Source organism: Peromyscus leucopus, chromosome 7 (genome assembly GCF_004664715.2).
Source record: "Peromyscus leucopus breed LL Stock chromosome 7, UCI_PerLeu_2.1, whole genome shotgun sequence".
NCBI lineage: Eukaryota > Metazoa > Chordata > Mammalia > Rodentia > Cricetidae > Peromyscus > Peromyscus leucopus.
In genome coordinates this window covers 87,480,010-87,496,080 of record NC_051069.1, presented here as the reverse complement: position 1 = coordinate 87,496,080, position 16,071 = coordinate 87,480,010, and the positions used below count along the sequence as shown (strand labels likewise).

The 16,071-nt window shown below is 42.0% G+C and overlaps 1 protein-coding gene across 5 annotated transcripts in view; it reads left to right on the top strand.

Moving 5' to 3' along the window:
* The window catches only part of LOC114693581 (coxsackievirus and adenovirus receptor homolog), a 44,645-nt gene that overhangs the window by 15,837 nt on the left and 12,737 nt on the right, over window positions 1-16,071 (top strand). For 3 of the 5 annotated variants that reach the window (XM_037207864.1, XM_037207861.1, XM_037207865.1), the window contains exon 2: window positions 10,926-11,106. In XM_037207864.1, the coding sequence (XP_037063759.1) occupies window positions 10,926-11,106 (181 nt within the window). Of the gene's footprint in view, window positions 1-10,877; window positions 11,107-16,071 lie in introns of all 5 variants that reach the window. The other 2 variants (XM_037207862.1, XM_037207863.1) reach the window with 2 other exon arrangements.

Here is a 16,071-nt window from a genome sequence, read left to right as displayed (position 1 = left end):
AATTCTCTGTTTAAATCTGTACCCCATTTTTAAATTTGATTATTTGGTATTTTGATATCTAGTTTCTGGAGTTCTTTTATATTTTGGAGATCAGCCCTCTGTCAGATGTGGGGTTGATGAAGAGCTTTTCCCATTCTGTAAGCTGCCGTTTTATCTTGTTGACAGTGTCCTTTGCTTTACAGAAGCTTTTCAGTTTCAGGAGGCTCCATTTATTGATTTTTGCTCTCAGTGTCTGTGCTACTGGTGTTGTATTTAGGAAATGGTCTCCTGTGCCAATGCATTCAAGACTACTTCCTACTTTCTCTTCTATCAGATTCAGTGTAACTGGTTTTATAATGAGGTCTTTGATCTACTTGGACTTAAGTTTTGTGCATGGCGATAGATATGGATCTATTTGCATTCTTCTACATGTTGACATCCAATTATGCCAGCACCATTTGTTGAAGAAGCTTTCTTTTTTCCATTGTATAATTTTTGGCTTCTTTGTAAAAAAAAAAAAAATCATGTGTTTGTAGGTGTGTGGATTTATATCAGGGTCTAAAATTTGATTCTATTGGTCCACATGTTTTTTATGCCAGTACCATGCTGTTTTTATTACTATAGCTCTATAGTAGAGCTTGAAGTCAGGGATGATGATACTTCTGGAAGTTCCTTTATTATACAGGATTGTTTTAGCTATCATTTTTTTTGTTGTTGTTCTTCCATGTGAGTTGAATGTAAGCGACATCCAAGAGAGTCTGTTTAAGGGGTATCAGGGATTTATTAAGATATGAAATGGGGGAAATACACTCATGAATATAGGATAGGGTAAATCTAGTTGCAGAGTCTTTGGAAAGCTGGGAACTGATCACATGCTGCTTCACACCACCTGACTTGGTCTTCACCACCTGAGTTCCGAGCCCTTCTTTCTCTTCCCTTTTAAGAGGTCTCATAGGCAGACAAGAAGCATCACCTCTACTGGCTGGGTAGCCCAAGGTCATTGATGGAGTGAATAGCCACTAACACTTGAGTATTGTTCTTTCAAGGTCTGTGAAGAATAGTGTTGGAATTTTGATGGAGATTGCATTAAATATGTAGATTGCTTTTGGTAAGATTGCCATTTTTACTATGTTAACCCTACCAATCTAAGAGCATGGAAGATCTTTCCATTTTCTGAGATCTTCTTCAATTTCTTTCTTCAAAGACTTAAAGTTCTTGTCATACAGATCTTTCACTTGTTTAGTTAGAATCACCTCAAGATATTTTATATTTTTCATGGCTATTGTAAAGGGTGATGTTTCTCTGATTTCTTTCTCAGCCCATTTATCATTTGTATAGAGGAGGGCTACTGATTTTTTTCTTGAGTTAATCTTGTATCCAGCCACATTACTGAAGGAATTTATCAGCTGTAGGAGTTCCCTGGTAGAATTTTTGGAGTCACTTATGTATACTATCATATCATCTTCAAATAGAGAAAGTTTGAGTTCTTCCTTTCTCATTTGTATCCCCTTGATCTTCTTTTGTTGCCTTATTGTTCTAGCTAGAACTTCAAGTAGTGCATTGAATAGATATGGAGAGAGTGGACAGTCTTGTCTTGTTCCTGATTTTAGTGGAATTGCTTTGAGTTTTTCTCCATTTAATTTGATATTGGCTGTCAGATTGCTGATATTGCTTTTATTATGTTTAGGTATGTTTATTGTGTCCCTTATCTCTCCAGAACCTTTATCATGAAGGGGTGTTGGATTTTGCCAAAGGCTTTTTTTTTTTCTTTTTGTCAAAGCATCTAATGAGATGATCATGTGCCTTTTCCTTTCTGTTTGTTTATATGGTGGATTATATTGACAGATTTTTGTATGTTGAACTATCCTTGCATCGCTGGGATAAAGTCTATTTGATCATGGTGGATGATTTTTTTGATGTGTTCTTGGATTTCGTTTGCCAGTATTTAATTGAGTATTTTTACATCAATGCTCATGAGGGAGATTGATCTATAATTCTTTCTTTGTTGCATCTTTGTGTGGTTTGGGTATCAGGGTAACTGTGGCCTTTTAGAAAGAATTTGGCAATGTTCCTTCTGTTTCTATTGTGTGGAACAATTTGAGGAGTATTGGTATCTTCTTTGAAATTCTGATAGAATTCTGTGCAGAAACCATCTGGCCCTGGGCTTTTTTTGGTTGAAAGACTTTTAATGCCCATTTCTATTTCCTTGGGAGTTATAGGTCTATTTAAATTGTTTATTTGGTCATGATTTTTGATATGTGGTAACTATCAAGAAAATTGTCCATTTCTTTTAGGTTTTTTCAATTTTGTGGAGTACAGGTATTTGAAGTATGGCCTGATGATTCTCTGGATTTCCTCAGTGTCTGTTGTTATGTCCCCCATTTTTCTGATTTTGTTAATTTGGAAATTCTTTCTCTGCTTTTTTGTTGGTTTGGATAAGAGTTTTTCTATCTTGTTGATTTTTCTCAAAGAACCAACTCTGTTTCATTGTTCTCTTTGTTTCTATTTGATTGAGTTCAGCCTGGAGTTTGAGTATTTCCTGTTATCTACTCCTCCTCAGTGACTTTGCTTCTTTTTGTTCTAGAGCTATTAGGTGTGCTGTTAAGTCGCTAGTGTGTGATTTCTCCAAATTCTTTATATAGGCCCTGAGTGCTATGAACTTCTCTCTTAGCACTGCTTTCATAGTGTCCCATCAGTTTGGGTATGTTGTGGATTCATTTTCATTGAATTCTAGGAAGTCTTTAATTTATTTCAATTTCTTCCTTGACTCAGTGGTGATTCAGTTGAGAGTTGTTCAGTTTCCTTGAGTTTGTAGGTTTTCTGTGGTTTGTGTTGTTAAATTCTAACTTTAACCCATAGTGAAATGATAAGATACAGTGGGTAATTACAATTTTTTGTATCTGTTGAGGTTTGCTTTATGACCAAGTATATGGTCAGTTTTACAAAAGGTTCCATGAGGTGCTGGGAAGAAGGTATATTCTTTTGTGTTTGAGTAAAATGTTCTGTAGATGTCTATTAAGTCCATTTGAGTTATATCATCTGCTAGTTCTGCTGTTTCTTGGTTAAGTTTCTGTCTGGCAGACCTGTCCATTGGTGAGAACAGGGTGTTGAAGTCTCCCACTATTAATGTGTGGGGCTTGATGTGTGAGTTAAGCTTTAGTAACTTTCTTTTACAAATGTGGGTGCCCTTGTATTTGGGGCATAGATGTTCAGAATTGAGACTTAATCTTGATGGGTTTTTCCTTTGATGAATATGAAATGTCCTTCTCCATCTCTTGATTAATTTTAGTTTGAAGTCTATTTTGTTACATGTTACAAGCTACACCAGCTTGCTTCTTAGGTCCATTTGATTGGAAGATCTTTTCCCAACCCGTTACATCTGTCTTTGAAGTTGAGGTGTGTTTTTTGTACCCACAGAAGGATGGATCCTGTTTTCCTATCTACTTTGTTAGCCTGTGTCTTTTAATAGGTGAATTAAGTCCATTGATATTAAGAGATATTAATGGTCAGTGATTGTTACTTGCTGTTATTTTTTGTTTTGGTGATGGTGGTGCTAGTGTGTGTGTGTCTCTCCCTTCTTTGGGTTTTGCTGGGGTAAGATTAACTATTGCCTGTGTTTTTGTGGATGTAGCTAACTTCCATGGGTTGGAGTTTTCCTTATAGTACTTTCTGTAGGGCTGGATTTGTGGTTAGATATTGTTTAAATCTTGTTTTGTCATGAAATATCTTGTTTTCTCTGCTTATGGTGATTGAAAGTTTTGCTGGGTATAGTAGTCTGGGCTGGCATTCGTGGTCCCTTAATACCTGCAAAATGTCTGTCCAGGACCTTCTGGCTTTCAGAGTCTCCATTGGGAAGTTGGTTGTAATTCTGATGGGTCTGTCTTTATATGTTGCTTGGCTTTTTTTCCTTTGCAGCTTTTAATATTCTCTCTTTATTCTGTATGTTTAGTGTTTTGATTATTATGTAGCAAAGGGACTTTTTTTCCCTTTGGTTCAGCCTATTTAGCATTCTGTAAGCTTCTTGTGCCTTTATAGGCATGTCCTTCTTTAGGTTGGGAAAGTTTTTTTCTATGATTTTGTTGAATATGTTTTCTATGCCTTTGAGCTGAGATTCTTCTCCTTCTTCTGTCCCTATTATTCTTAGGTTTGGTTTTCTCGTGGTGTCCCAGATTTCCTGGATGTTTTGTGTTAGGAGTTTATTGGATTTAACATTTTCTTTGACTGATGAATCTATTTCCTCTATCAAAGCTTCAACACCTGAGATTCTCTTTTCCATCTCTTGTATTCTGTTGGTGATGCTTGCATCTATAGTTCATGTTAGCTTTCCCAGATTTTGCATTTCCAGAATTCCCTCAGTTTGTGTTTTCTTTATTGTTTCTATTTCAATTTTCAAGTCTTGAACCCTTTCCTTCACCTGTTCGTTTTTTTTTTCTTGTCTTTCTTAGCTTTCTTTAAGAGATTTATTGATTTCTTCCAATTTTTTGTTTGTCTTTTCCTCAGTTTCTTTAATGGATTTTTTCACTTCTCTTTAAGGGCCTCTATCATCTTCGTAAAGTTATTTTTAAGGTCATTTTCTTGTGTTTCAGCTGCATTGGAATGTTCAGGTCTTGCTGTTGTAGGATCACTGGGTTCTGGTGGTGCTGTCTTGCTCTTTCAGTTGTATTCTTACACTGGCAGTTACTCATCTGTTCTTCCAACTGCTGTGGGTTGCACCTGTGTGTATGTAGTGTGCTGAGGTTGCAGGGGAGGGCTGGCTACAGGGAGGATGTTCAGGTACATGGGGTTGGGTGGCAGAGTGGGACTTGTAGGGACAGAGTCCAGTGGATGGCTGGGTGGTGGTGCAGCCTAGAGGCAGGACTCTCACCTGCTTGCTGGTGCAAAGTCATCTTTCTTAAAGTCTCATCTCTCAAAAATAACTGGTGTGAACAGCCTCACGCCCATCCTTTCAGATAATTGTACATACACATGTGCTCTTCTTAAGGCAGTATTAAGTTAAATTAAAGATTAATTGGATTAATTTTGAAAAAGGTTCATACCCCAGGCTGACCTCAAACATCCTTTGTTAGCTGGGGATGACTTTGGACCTGTGATCCTCCTGTCTCTGTTTCCTGAGGGCTGGGATTGCAGGTGTGAACCACCACACCTAGTTCTACTCAGTGTAAGACACAGAACCCAGGTATTGTGTTAGGCGGGCATTCTCCCAGCTGAGCTACACACCCAGCCTGGAAGGCAGTCTTTTAAAAACAAAAGCATTTCTGAGTATCAAATATGAAGGAGTGAAAGATATGTTTTGAGAACTAAGTTGTATTTTCTTCTGATGACTGGAAGTGGGGTAAGAACGGAGCATAAATCAGGAAAGTTTGGGCTTTTACATGTTTAATGTTTAACAGAGATAATTAAATTTTTGTTTGAGTCTATAAAATAAAAACTGTGGTGACATACAGAAGCCAGGACATTTCCTTGTTAGTTAGAAAAGTATCTGTTCTCATATACATGTATATGTTTTTAATATTTACATTTTACTTATTTGTGTGTATGTGTTGCACATGTGCATGTGTGTGCTACAGCACACTTGTGGAAGTCAGAGAAGAGTTTGCAAGAGTTATTTCTTTCCTTTCACCACATGGGTTCTGGGATCCATTTCTGGTTGTCAGGATTGGTGGTAAGTGCCCACCCATTGAATCATCTCACAGCCTTCATTTATGTATTTGTATCTCTGTATTTGGGGGCTATATCCTCATTCACTTTAGGTGACCTTTTCATACTGGAGTATACTTAGAAATTCAATCTTCTCTTGAAACATAAAATACTCATTCCTAGAGAAGTTAAATACTGGCAATAAACTGTACTTTGTAAGAAAGCTGTTGAAATTTCAGGGGTCTATTCTGGCACATTAGTGCATTTTTCAGAATCCCCATTCCAGGAATCGAACTTAGGGGGAACTCATTGACTATTTTTATAAGTGACCAAATGTACGTTGAGATACCAGCTCTCTTCAATACGAAAACAGCTACAATAGAATACAGAGGAATCTAAAATTCCTCCTATCTCAATTGGGCTAATGATTTAAAGCTTCACCAGGATAAGTGTTTTTAAAAGTCCCAAGGGTACAAGGTAGTTTTGAAAGACAACATAACCATCATGAGCTGTGATAAAACTCTTCCGGTGAGTTTCACCATAACAGTTATAAAGATAAAGAAAATTCAAGCCAGAATATGCCAAGTACCATATGGCTAGTACAGGTAGAGGCAATAAACAGTTACAGGAAGTGAGCATGGGTGGGTCAATTGCCCTAGCACTGGATGTAGAGATGAAACTGAGTTATTAGAAATAACAGAATATTTACCTAGTAACAGCACCTGTGATGAAGTGCACTTAATAGCTTTCCACCCTGGCTGTCTTCCAGAACTTGCATCAACAAGGGTACAGAAGCATTGCTGCATCTTCTCACATCAGGAAGCACAAGATATCCATGGCTTCTGAAGGCTGTCTTTTTTTTTTGGTCGGGTGGTAGTGAGGGTGGAGGGTGTTAAAACAGCCTCAGTAGTCCTGGAACTCACTATGTAGACTAGGTTGGCCTCAGACTCACGGAGATCCACATCCCAGCACTCGGGAGGAAGAAGCAGGCAGATCTCTGAGTGTTTAAGGCCAGACTGGTCTACAGAGGGAGTTCCAGAAGAGCCAGGGCTACACAGAGAAAGCCTGTCTCAAACAGCAACAACAGCAAAAAAGTATGGAATTAAATTTCATAAAAAGTTAGAATTAAGGTCTATTTGGTAGAAAATGCATCAAAATTCCCTTTATAAGCCTTGCTTCCAAAGAATCCCTGCCCAGGCAGGGCAGAGACCAGGGAGGGTGAGGCCCTTGACCTTCAAGAACCCACCTGTATACAAGTGTGTGTGTGTGTGTGTGTGTGTGTGTGAGTGTGTGTGCGTTCGTGCTCACACGCAAATGCACATGAAAGGTATAGGGTGGTGGTGGTGGTGGAGAGAAGGATTTGACCCTGGGATGTCCTTATGGTCTACATTACCTTATTTTTGGAAACACACACAAACAGAAAAACCATTTTCCCACCTCCCCTACATTCTCTTGAATTCTTAGTCCCATCCCCACCTTAGAAATTTACTTCATTCCTAAAATAAAACGGAAATGGAAATTAACAAAGTGAAATTTGAGGTGTTTGTTGGAGGTCAAGGTTGGTAATAAAAGCCAGTGGCTAAATTATTGTATATGGCTATTTTTTAATTTAATTAAAAATCAATATCAGATATATATAGTATCACGGGCAAAGAACTGATCTCAGAAAATACCCTTAGGATATAGTGTTTGCCTCCCATGCTGGGGTCAAATGGTTCCATTCCCAGAAAGAAATTTTAAAAAGGTATTAGTGTGAGTACTTTAGAACATCCATAACCCCAGAAACAAACCTTGGGAGACAAGGACAGGGAGATCAGGAGTTCAAGGCCAGCCTGCTGCATGGGGAGTACTAGGCCAGCCTGTGGAAAAGGCAAATTCCAGGCTAGGCTGGACCCATGAAACCATGTCTCTCAGACATGATTAGTTTATCCTTAAAGGTCGTCAGGGGTAGAAAAGAAACCTTTCAAAATTCAAAACTTGGTTTGTGTTGAAAATGGAAATTAAGCATAGTCCTGCTTAATTTGTAAGTGGCATCTTTGATATTTTTTTCTTGTTCTATTATTTTGTTATGCCCTGTGATTGACACCTGAAACCAGTTTTACTCTTTATAACTCTCTCTGTCTCTGTCTCTGTCTCTCTGTCTCTCTGTCTCTGTCTCTGTCTCTCTGTCTCTCTCTGTCTCTGTCTCTCTGTCTCTGTCTCTCTGTCTCTGTCTCTGTCTCTGTCTCTCTCTCTCTCTCTCTCTCCCTCTCTCTCTCTGTCTTCCCTCCTCCTCTCTCTTTACCTTCCCCTGTGGGAGGAGCTCATCCTCATACATGCCAGACAAACACTAGAGCTAAGGGCCAAGCCCAGTCCCTTATTGGGCCTGTTTGTTTGTTTGGTTATTTACTTACTTACTTATCTACTTATTTCTTTGTTTATATCTAACAGGGGTCAGGTAATCCATCTGGCATACTGGAGATGTAGGCCTAAGATCCTGATGGCTGAGGTTACCAGGCTTTCTCATTTATTTTCATTGAATGTTTCTTTCCACATAAATAGTATATCATTGGATTTACTATGTTGATCTATGGATATCCACTGGGAAACTCTGTTAAATGAGAAGAAGACAGTCATGTGATGATTCTGTCTGCCCTGCTGAGTGATCTTCTTGGAAAAGTTCTCCCAAAAGTCTTCCCTCCATCTGTTCCTCTCCTCCCCCTAACAACTATACAAAATACTGGGTTTCCTCAGGACATTCTCACACATGTGTGAAATAGACCTTGATTTCATTCATGCCCCACAACCCTCTCCTCTTGCTGGCTCTGTTCCTTTTCCTAATTATTCCTCAAAGTACTCCAAGGACTTTAGAAATACTTTCAGCATTTCTTTTCAGCAAGAGTGTCATGTACCCAACCCAACTGGCCCAAAACACACTATGCAGTGAGGATAACCTTGGACTTCTGATTGACTGTCTCTACCTCCCAAAGGCTGGGGTGCATGTACCAATACCTTCCTTCTCCTGCTGTGCTGGGGGGTCTTTCCACCTCTAAAGAACCAGATTCAGACTGGATCCTACCACCTCAAATGATTCAGTCAAGAAAAATCCCTCACAGGTGTACTGGACCTCTGGGGGTTTAGTTAATTCCAGACGTAATCAAGATGACAACCAAGACTAGACACCACACACACTCCCTGTAGAAGAAATTCTTAACCTCTGTGGGTTTTTTCCATTTTTTTTATGTCAAACCTTTATTTATTTATATTTCATTGGCTTATGTGCAAGTTTTAGACCTTTGTTAGTGTACATGCACTTGGGACATACAAGAGCCTGGAGAGAAGAGGGTCTTAGAGATCTTCTGGAACTGTAGTTACATTACAGGTGGTTAAGTGCCATCCTGTGGGCGCCGCAAGAGCAGACAGTCCTTCCAAGTGAATGGTTCACCACCGTCCTAATGCTGGGACCCTCACATTTTGAGGACAAACAATCCTAAAATTATTTCTGTTGCTACTTCATAACTGTAATTTTACTACTGTAATGAACTATTTTGTAAATATCTGCTCTGCAGTATGCCTGACATGGGACCTCTGACCCCTCAAAGTGGCCTTTCCCCATGGGTTGAGAATCACTACTCTAAGGGCTGAACCATCTCTCCGGTCCCTCTTTACTTTTTGATCTCTTTGACACTGTCCCTACAGCCCCATTGTCCTTGAACTTCCTGTGTAGCTGTGTGTGGGCTCCAACTCCTGATCCAGCTGCCCTCACCTGGATTACAGGCATGCACAGCCACACTCAGTTGCTCCTCATAGTTTCACATGTTACCTTTCCCAGTTTACCTCTCTGTCAGGTTTACCAAAGGTCAGTGTGGCCAGTGTCGACCTGAACCCTTCCTATTCTCTGTGTCCTCCCTGCTGCTGTTGGAAGCATGGGCCACCACACCCAGCACAATTTAACCTCATATCTGGATGGAATGGATTATTAAAACCACCAGATAGTTATTCAATTTCTGCTTCATGGGAAATATGATGGTCATGTCATATCTTACTAAAAAGATTACCTTTTCCCACTGAACCCCACCACTTCCAGTATTTGTGTGTGTGTGTGCATTCCTTTGTTTGTTTGTTCTAAAACTTTTTCAATTTTTAAAGATACCTGTTTCTCTAATATGGGTAAACATAAGAAATTTCACATAATCTACATTTTAATATATTTTGTATTTTTGATGATACATTTGGTATTGGTTTATATTGGGTGTGGCCTAGGGAATGTGACACTCTCCATTTCACTAGCAGGCTGATTTTTCAACCAATTTGTGTGTCTACACAGTCCCCCAGAATGTTTGTGGTTTAACTGTGCTCTTTCCCAAATACAAACACTCTCTCTCTCTCTCCAGCTCTCTCTCTCTGAAAAACTCCTTTACACAGCCTCACATACTGAAATCGACAAATTTTATTAATTTATAAGTGAAGTTGGAATTACAAACATTGCTCTGGAGAAGTGCATTTCAAAAATAAGTCATGAAACCGCAGGGTTTTTTTTGTTAGAGAGCAAGCTCCAGTACACAGAGCTCTTGGAGCTTCTGGTTTTTCAGGGCTGGGAGCTAAAGGCACATGGCAGCTCTCCTGCCCCAACTGCTTCCTCCAGTAGCTGTCTTTTTGTTTGGTTGGTTTGTATTCTGTGGTGGTGTTTATCTGTACAGCCTTGGTTGTCCTGAGGAGAAAGACTGTTCCAGCAGTTTAAGGGATGGTTCTGAAGAAGCAGAGAAGTGTGATACACTCAGTGCTAGGAACCATCTTCTCCCACCGAGGAGGTATTTGTCAGTTTCTAGAGGAGCAGCTTGACCCATCTAGAAGGACCAAGGCAAGGACATGTCTCCATTCAGTGAGGGGAACACAAAAAGGACAGTGGCAGCCTATCAAACCAAGTACTCTTGGTTTGTGAGAAATAGTGGACAGTGAAAGTGTTTGTACAGGGAGTGTGCCCTGCCAACAGTATCCCTGGGGAGCCTAGGGCTCTTTGTCCAGTTCATCCACTTATAGACAATACTGACTCCCCAGAAGCTCTGGCTAGTTCCCTTGTCTACATCTGTTGACACGAGTGAGCACTTGCTAGCAGAAGCTTGTGTCTTTACCACACTGGGAATTGAGTGGTGCCCCTAAGGAGTCATATAGGATGAGGTAATGTCCACAAGCGTTCCACTTTCATGAAAGCACAAAGTAAAACTGCATCCTTCCAAGTCCAGGTCTCACCCACGTCTCCTCATCCTATCTCCTATCTTCAGCCTGGAGCCTGCCAGTGAGTGACAGCAGATGCTCAGTGTCATGCACAGGTTTCTCTCTCCAGATATCACAGGAAGTTTGAGCATCACTACTCCAGATCAGACAATTCAGGAAGCCCAAGGGGAAACTGTCCACCTGCCCTGCATGTTCACTCTTAACCCTGAGGACCAAGGACCACTGGACATCGAGTGGCTTCGGCTTTCAGGACCTAATGAGGCGAGAGACCATGTGGTGAGTGTGCCCTGTGCCTGCTCACTTTCACGAGGTAAATTTGGTATTATGGCTGCAAGACCCACTGCCCAGGCTTGTGCATATGTATAGAATAATCCAAGATTTTGTAAGTGTTGTAGAATATTATTTTAAGGTGTGCTAATTTTTTTTTTTTTATTTTGGATTTAACTCTGTGAAGCTATGTTACTGTGTCTGGCTAGAACACCTGATGGTCTAATAAAGAGCTGAACAGCCAAGAGGGAGGCACAAGAAAAGATGGGTGGGGCTGGCAGGCAGAAAGAATTAACAGAAGGAGAAATCTGGTAGGAGAGGATAAGGAGCAAGAGAACTAGGAGAGGAGGACACTAGAGGCCAGCCACCCAGCCAGCCACTGAGTAAGAGTGAGAGTAAGTTTACAGAAGTATGAAAAGGAAAAAGGCCAGAGGCAAAAGGTAGATGGGATAAATTAAAGATAAGAAAATCTGGCTAGAAACAAGCCAAGCTAAGGCCAGGCAAACATAAGTAAGAATACATCTCGGTGTGTGATTTGTTTGGGAGCTGGGTGGTGGGCCTCCCAAAAGAGTAATGAGTAATAAAACAACCAACAACACATAAGAGAAAGGGGCCATCAGATTTCTTGAAGGCTTCAGGGGACAAAAGGAAGTTCTGGAAGTTCTGAGAATCTGGACTCAAAAGTGTGTGACAGGAGGCGAGGAACAAGAGGGGTGTGCTGAGTTGGCTGGATAGCAAGGGTGTGTGTGGAATGTGTGTGTGCCAGGGTCACTGGACTCTGTCAGAAGTGACAGTCAGTGTCCTCTGTCTTTGAGTCCAGTGTCCTTCCAGCTCACCATGTTGCCAGACTGGTCTCACAGTCCAGGGCCCAGTCATCCTCCTCCTTCACCCTCCCCTCCTCACTTCCGGTCTACAAGTGGACCTCACTGCACCTGGCCCTGGTAGGATTTTAAGATTTACATGGGCTCCTACAACCAGCAAAGCGGTCACGAGATGTACACAGTATGATGATCGTCTACATTACCACAGTCTGTTCTCCTCATTATTGGTGAAATTATTAAGGCCACTCCACTTAGTTAAAAGGAAGATTTATTTAGTGGGTAACTTACAAAAAGGGAAAGGTAGGTCGCAGGGTCTGGGGAAGATGTATCGCAGTCCAGCGGTGTTCTCTGGAGCTCTGCTCGGTCCACCTCCACCGTTCAGGGTCCCGGAACAGAGAGAGTGCTCGCCGATCCAGATCTCGGGTCTCCAGGCGCCTCCCCTGGCCCCGCCTCATAGGTGTGACAGTTGCCAGAGTCTCAATGGGGGTTGGAACTTCCAGATCAAAGCTGGAATGGCTACCCACTACACCTCATTGCAAGTTAATTCTTAAAGCTAATTTCTTGAAAAGCAAAGGAAAAGCTGAGCATGGTGGCACCTGCCTGCAAGCCTTCTCTGTGTAGGTAGGCTGAGGCAGGGGGATTGAGTTTGAGGCCAGCTTGGGCTACATAGCAAATTCTAGGTCAGCCTGAGCTGCACAGTAAAACCCCCTAGCAAGTAAGCAAACAAAGAACAAGCAAAAATTTAATGTCTCTAAAATATCAGTGTTAAACTATAGAAATCATGTAAAACATCGCTGTGGAAGTTTTTCTAACCCAAGTGATCAGAGCCAAATAAAGAACACAGGAAAGTCAATGATCACTCTAAGGGGGCTCACCCGATGGTCCTATCCATGTCCAAGTACTGGCTCACTTGTCTTTTGGATGGCTTAGTATTTTATTTTATTTAGAATGTTTTATAACAGCTTCATCTGACACATTTACTTAAAAAAACTAAGCCGTGTTGGACTGGACACTGTGATTGTTCAGTGGGTAAGAGGGCTTGCTGTGCAGACCGGAACTCAGATCCCTCGCACTCCTCTAGAAAGCTGTGTGTGGAAATGTACGCCTGTAACAAGGGCACTGGGACAGAGGGGAGAGACGAGAGGATTGTGGAGGCCTGCTGGTTTCTGTGTCAGCTGCTTCAATGAAGACCTTGTTGTGCTGGCTAGTTTTATGTCAACTTGATACAACTAGAGTCATTCATTGGAGAGGAGGGAACCCCAATTAAGAAAATGTCTCCATAAGACCAGGCTGTGGGCTGGGTGGTGGTGGCACACGCCTTTAATCCCAGCACTTGGAAAGCAGAGGCAGGTCGATCTTTGTGAGTTCGAGGCCAGCCTGGGCTACAGAGCGAGATCCAGGAAAGGCGCAAAGCTACACAGAGAAACCCTGTCTCGAAAAAAAGAAAAAAAAAGAAAGAAAGAAAAGGAAAAAAAAAAGATCAGGCTGTGGGCAAGCTTGTAGGGCATTTTCTTAACTAGTGATTGATGGGGGAGGGCTAAGCTCATGGTAGTGGTGCTATCCCAGGGCTGGTGGTTCTGGGTTCTATAAGAAAGCAAGCTGAGCAAGCCACGGGGAGCAAACCTGTAAGCAGCTCCCCTCCACGGCTCTGCATCAGCTCCTGCCCTGTTTGAGTTCCTGCCCTGACTTCGATGATGAACAGTGATGATGAAGCACAAGCCAAATAAACTCTTTCTTCCCAACTTGCTTTTGGTCATGGTGTTTATCACAGCAGTAGTAACTATAACTAAGACTCTTGTCTCAAGGGAATACGGTGGGTCATGGTAGCGATGGAAACCCATGGCTGTCTACTTGCCTCTGCAGACCCACAGGTCCATATAACCACACACACACACACACACACACACACACACACACACACACACACACTCCCCACACAAATGAAAATAAAGTATTTAGGACAAAAAGTGATGTTAATAAATTATTTTCCCAGGGAAAGGAAACACATGAAAATATAGTAATAATTATTGGATATATATTTTGGAGGGTGTGTGTGCCCCATGTAGGGGTTTCCAGCAGAGGCCAGATAAAGAGTCAGGACCTTCTAGGGCTGGAGTTATGAGATGTTGTGAGCCCTCCAACGTGGGTACTAAGAATGGAACTTGGGTCCCCTGGATGACCACCAAATGCTCTTAAGGTCTGAGCTATCTCTTGAGTGACCTAATAACTATTTCAGGAAAGAGACTTTATTTTTGCTCACGGTTCATAGAGAAGTAGGCATTTCAACTCTGAAAATCGTATTCTTCCGGTTCGTGGTTAATCAGGGCAGTCAGGCAGCTGCTTATTTTCAGCAGTCTCCTCAGTTTGCTCAAGTCATCATGCCAATCATTGAGGCGATTGCCCGGCTTGTGAATGGCTTGTCTGCTCCTCCCAGGATACACTTCTTCTGTCTTCTGCTACCCAAACTCCCTGCTTTCTCCCCACACTCCTGCTTTGCTCTCCCCATCCCTCCTTCCCTGTGTTCTATGCCATCTGCAGTACCAGCTTCCTCCCCAGGTCCTGCTGCTCCCTGCTCTTCCTCGTCAGGGCCATGACATCCCATCATGGGGTTGCTGTGTGGGTAGATGCTGGGGTGGACAAGGCTGATGAGCATGCATCGTCAGTGTTACGGGCTGACACTCAAGGGTTGAGTGAAGAGGGTGCGGCGAGAAAATGGCACACAAGACACAGCAGTTCCTCAGGGGAGCCAGCTGCGGACCCCTAAATGCTGCTTTTATGAGCTTAGCTCCCGAGATGTGGAGGAAGAAATCGAAGGAGAGCTCCAGGGGGAGCATCAGCAGGCTAGGGGACACAAAGTTCAGAAAAGGACTGTTGCCCTTCTGCTCAATAGGTTTCCACAGAGCCCACCTGGAAAAGCATCTTCCTGGATGCCAATTACTCTGCTGGCACTGCCCATCACCAGAGTTAAACGTTTAGCAGGAGGGCGCCTAATCCAGCCGTGTTCACTCCTGGTAATTATGAGCTGGGCACCGCTGTTACAGGTCTTACGTGTCTACAGGGAGGGACTTCATTGGCAATGTGAAAATTGACAGATACCTTAAACCAGTTTTAGAAATTATCAAGGTGATTACTCCAATTCTTTCCCAATTCAAATTTAGCCCAGAGTCTGTCACCTGCTACATCTACCTGCCGCTGTTGCCCTCAAAGCCTGTAATAGTGAAAGCCTGGAAGCCATTGGTATTCGGGTCATGCTTTAGACATAGAAGTTCTGGGGAAGACTGATTTTTCTGTTTGTTTGTTTTTAAACTTTTTACAACTGTCTAAAGCAGTTGTTTTTTGTTATTTTTTTCTTATTGGCATTTGTGAATTGTAAGTGCCTAAGCAGTATTTTTTAAGATTGGTTATTTTTTTATCTTTATACGTATGTTTTGCCTCATGAGTGTTTATTGCACCATTTGTGTGCATGGCCTTCAAAGGCCAGAAGGAGACACTGGATCCAATGAAACTGGAGTTACAGATGGTTGTCAGCCACCATGTGGGTGCTGGGAATTGAACCTAGGTCCTCTGGAAGATCTCTGAGCCATCTCTCTAGCTGGCAGTATTTTTTCTTAATTTTAGTTTATTAAGACAATGATTCACTCTATAGTTCAGTCTGGACAGGAGCTTGTTATGTTGGTCTTGAACTCGTGATCAGTCCTCAGTATTCCTAGTTACTGGAACGACAGGTGTGTCCCATCATGCCTGGCTTCCAATTTTGTATCAAGAGAGAAAGAATTTTTTTCTTTGTATTAGATCCCACAGGTAATTATGGTCAGCCTTCTTCTGAAGCAAAGGAGTGGTATGTTGTTGTTTGTACTTGGTGATGTTCCGCAGCCTCAGAGGCAGCTGAAACACTGGAGCCTACAGGGACGAACACGGATGTGTTCCTGTCCAACCTCACCGGCCATTCCCCATCAGGCTGCGCTATTTACCATCATGTCGAGCCTCCGGTTCTCCATTCAAAATGGGAGGGGGGGGCTACAAGGAGGACTGCGTGGATGATGCATTTCTACTTGGTCAGTTGGTGCTTTGAGTAGGTTTTCTCACCCTGCCTACCCCCACTTCTCTTGTTCACGTTTCTCTTCCCTGTGTATGCCATCCTTTCTCCTTCCTT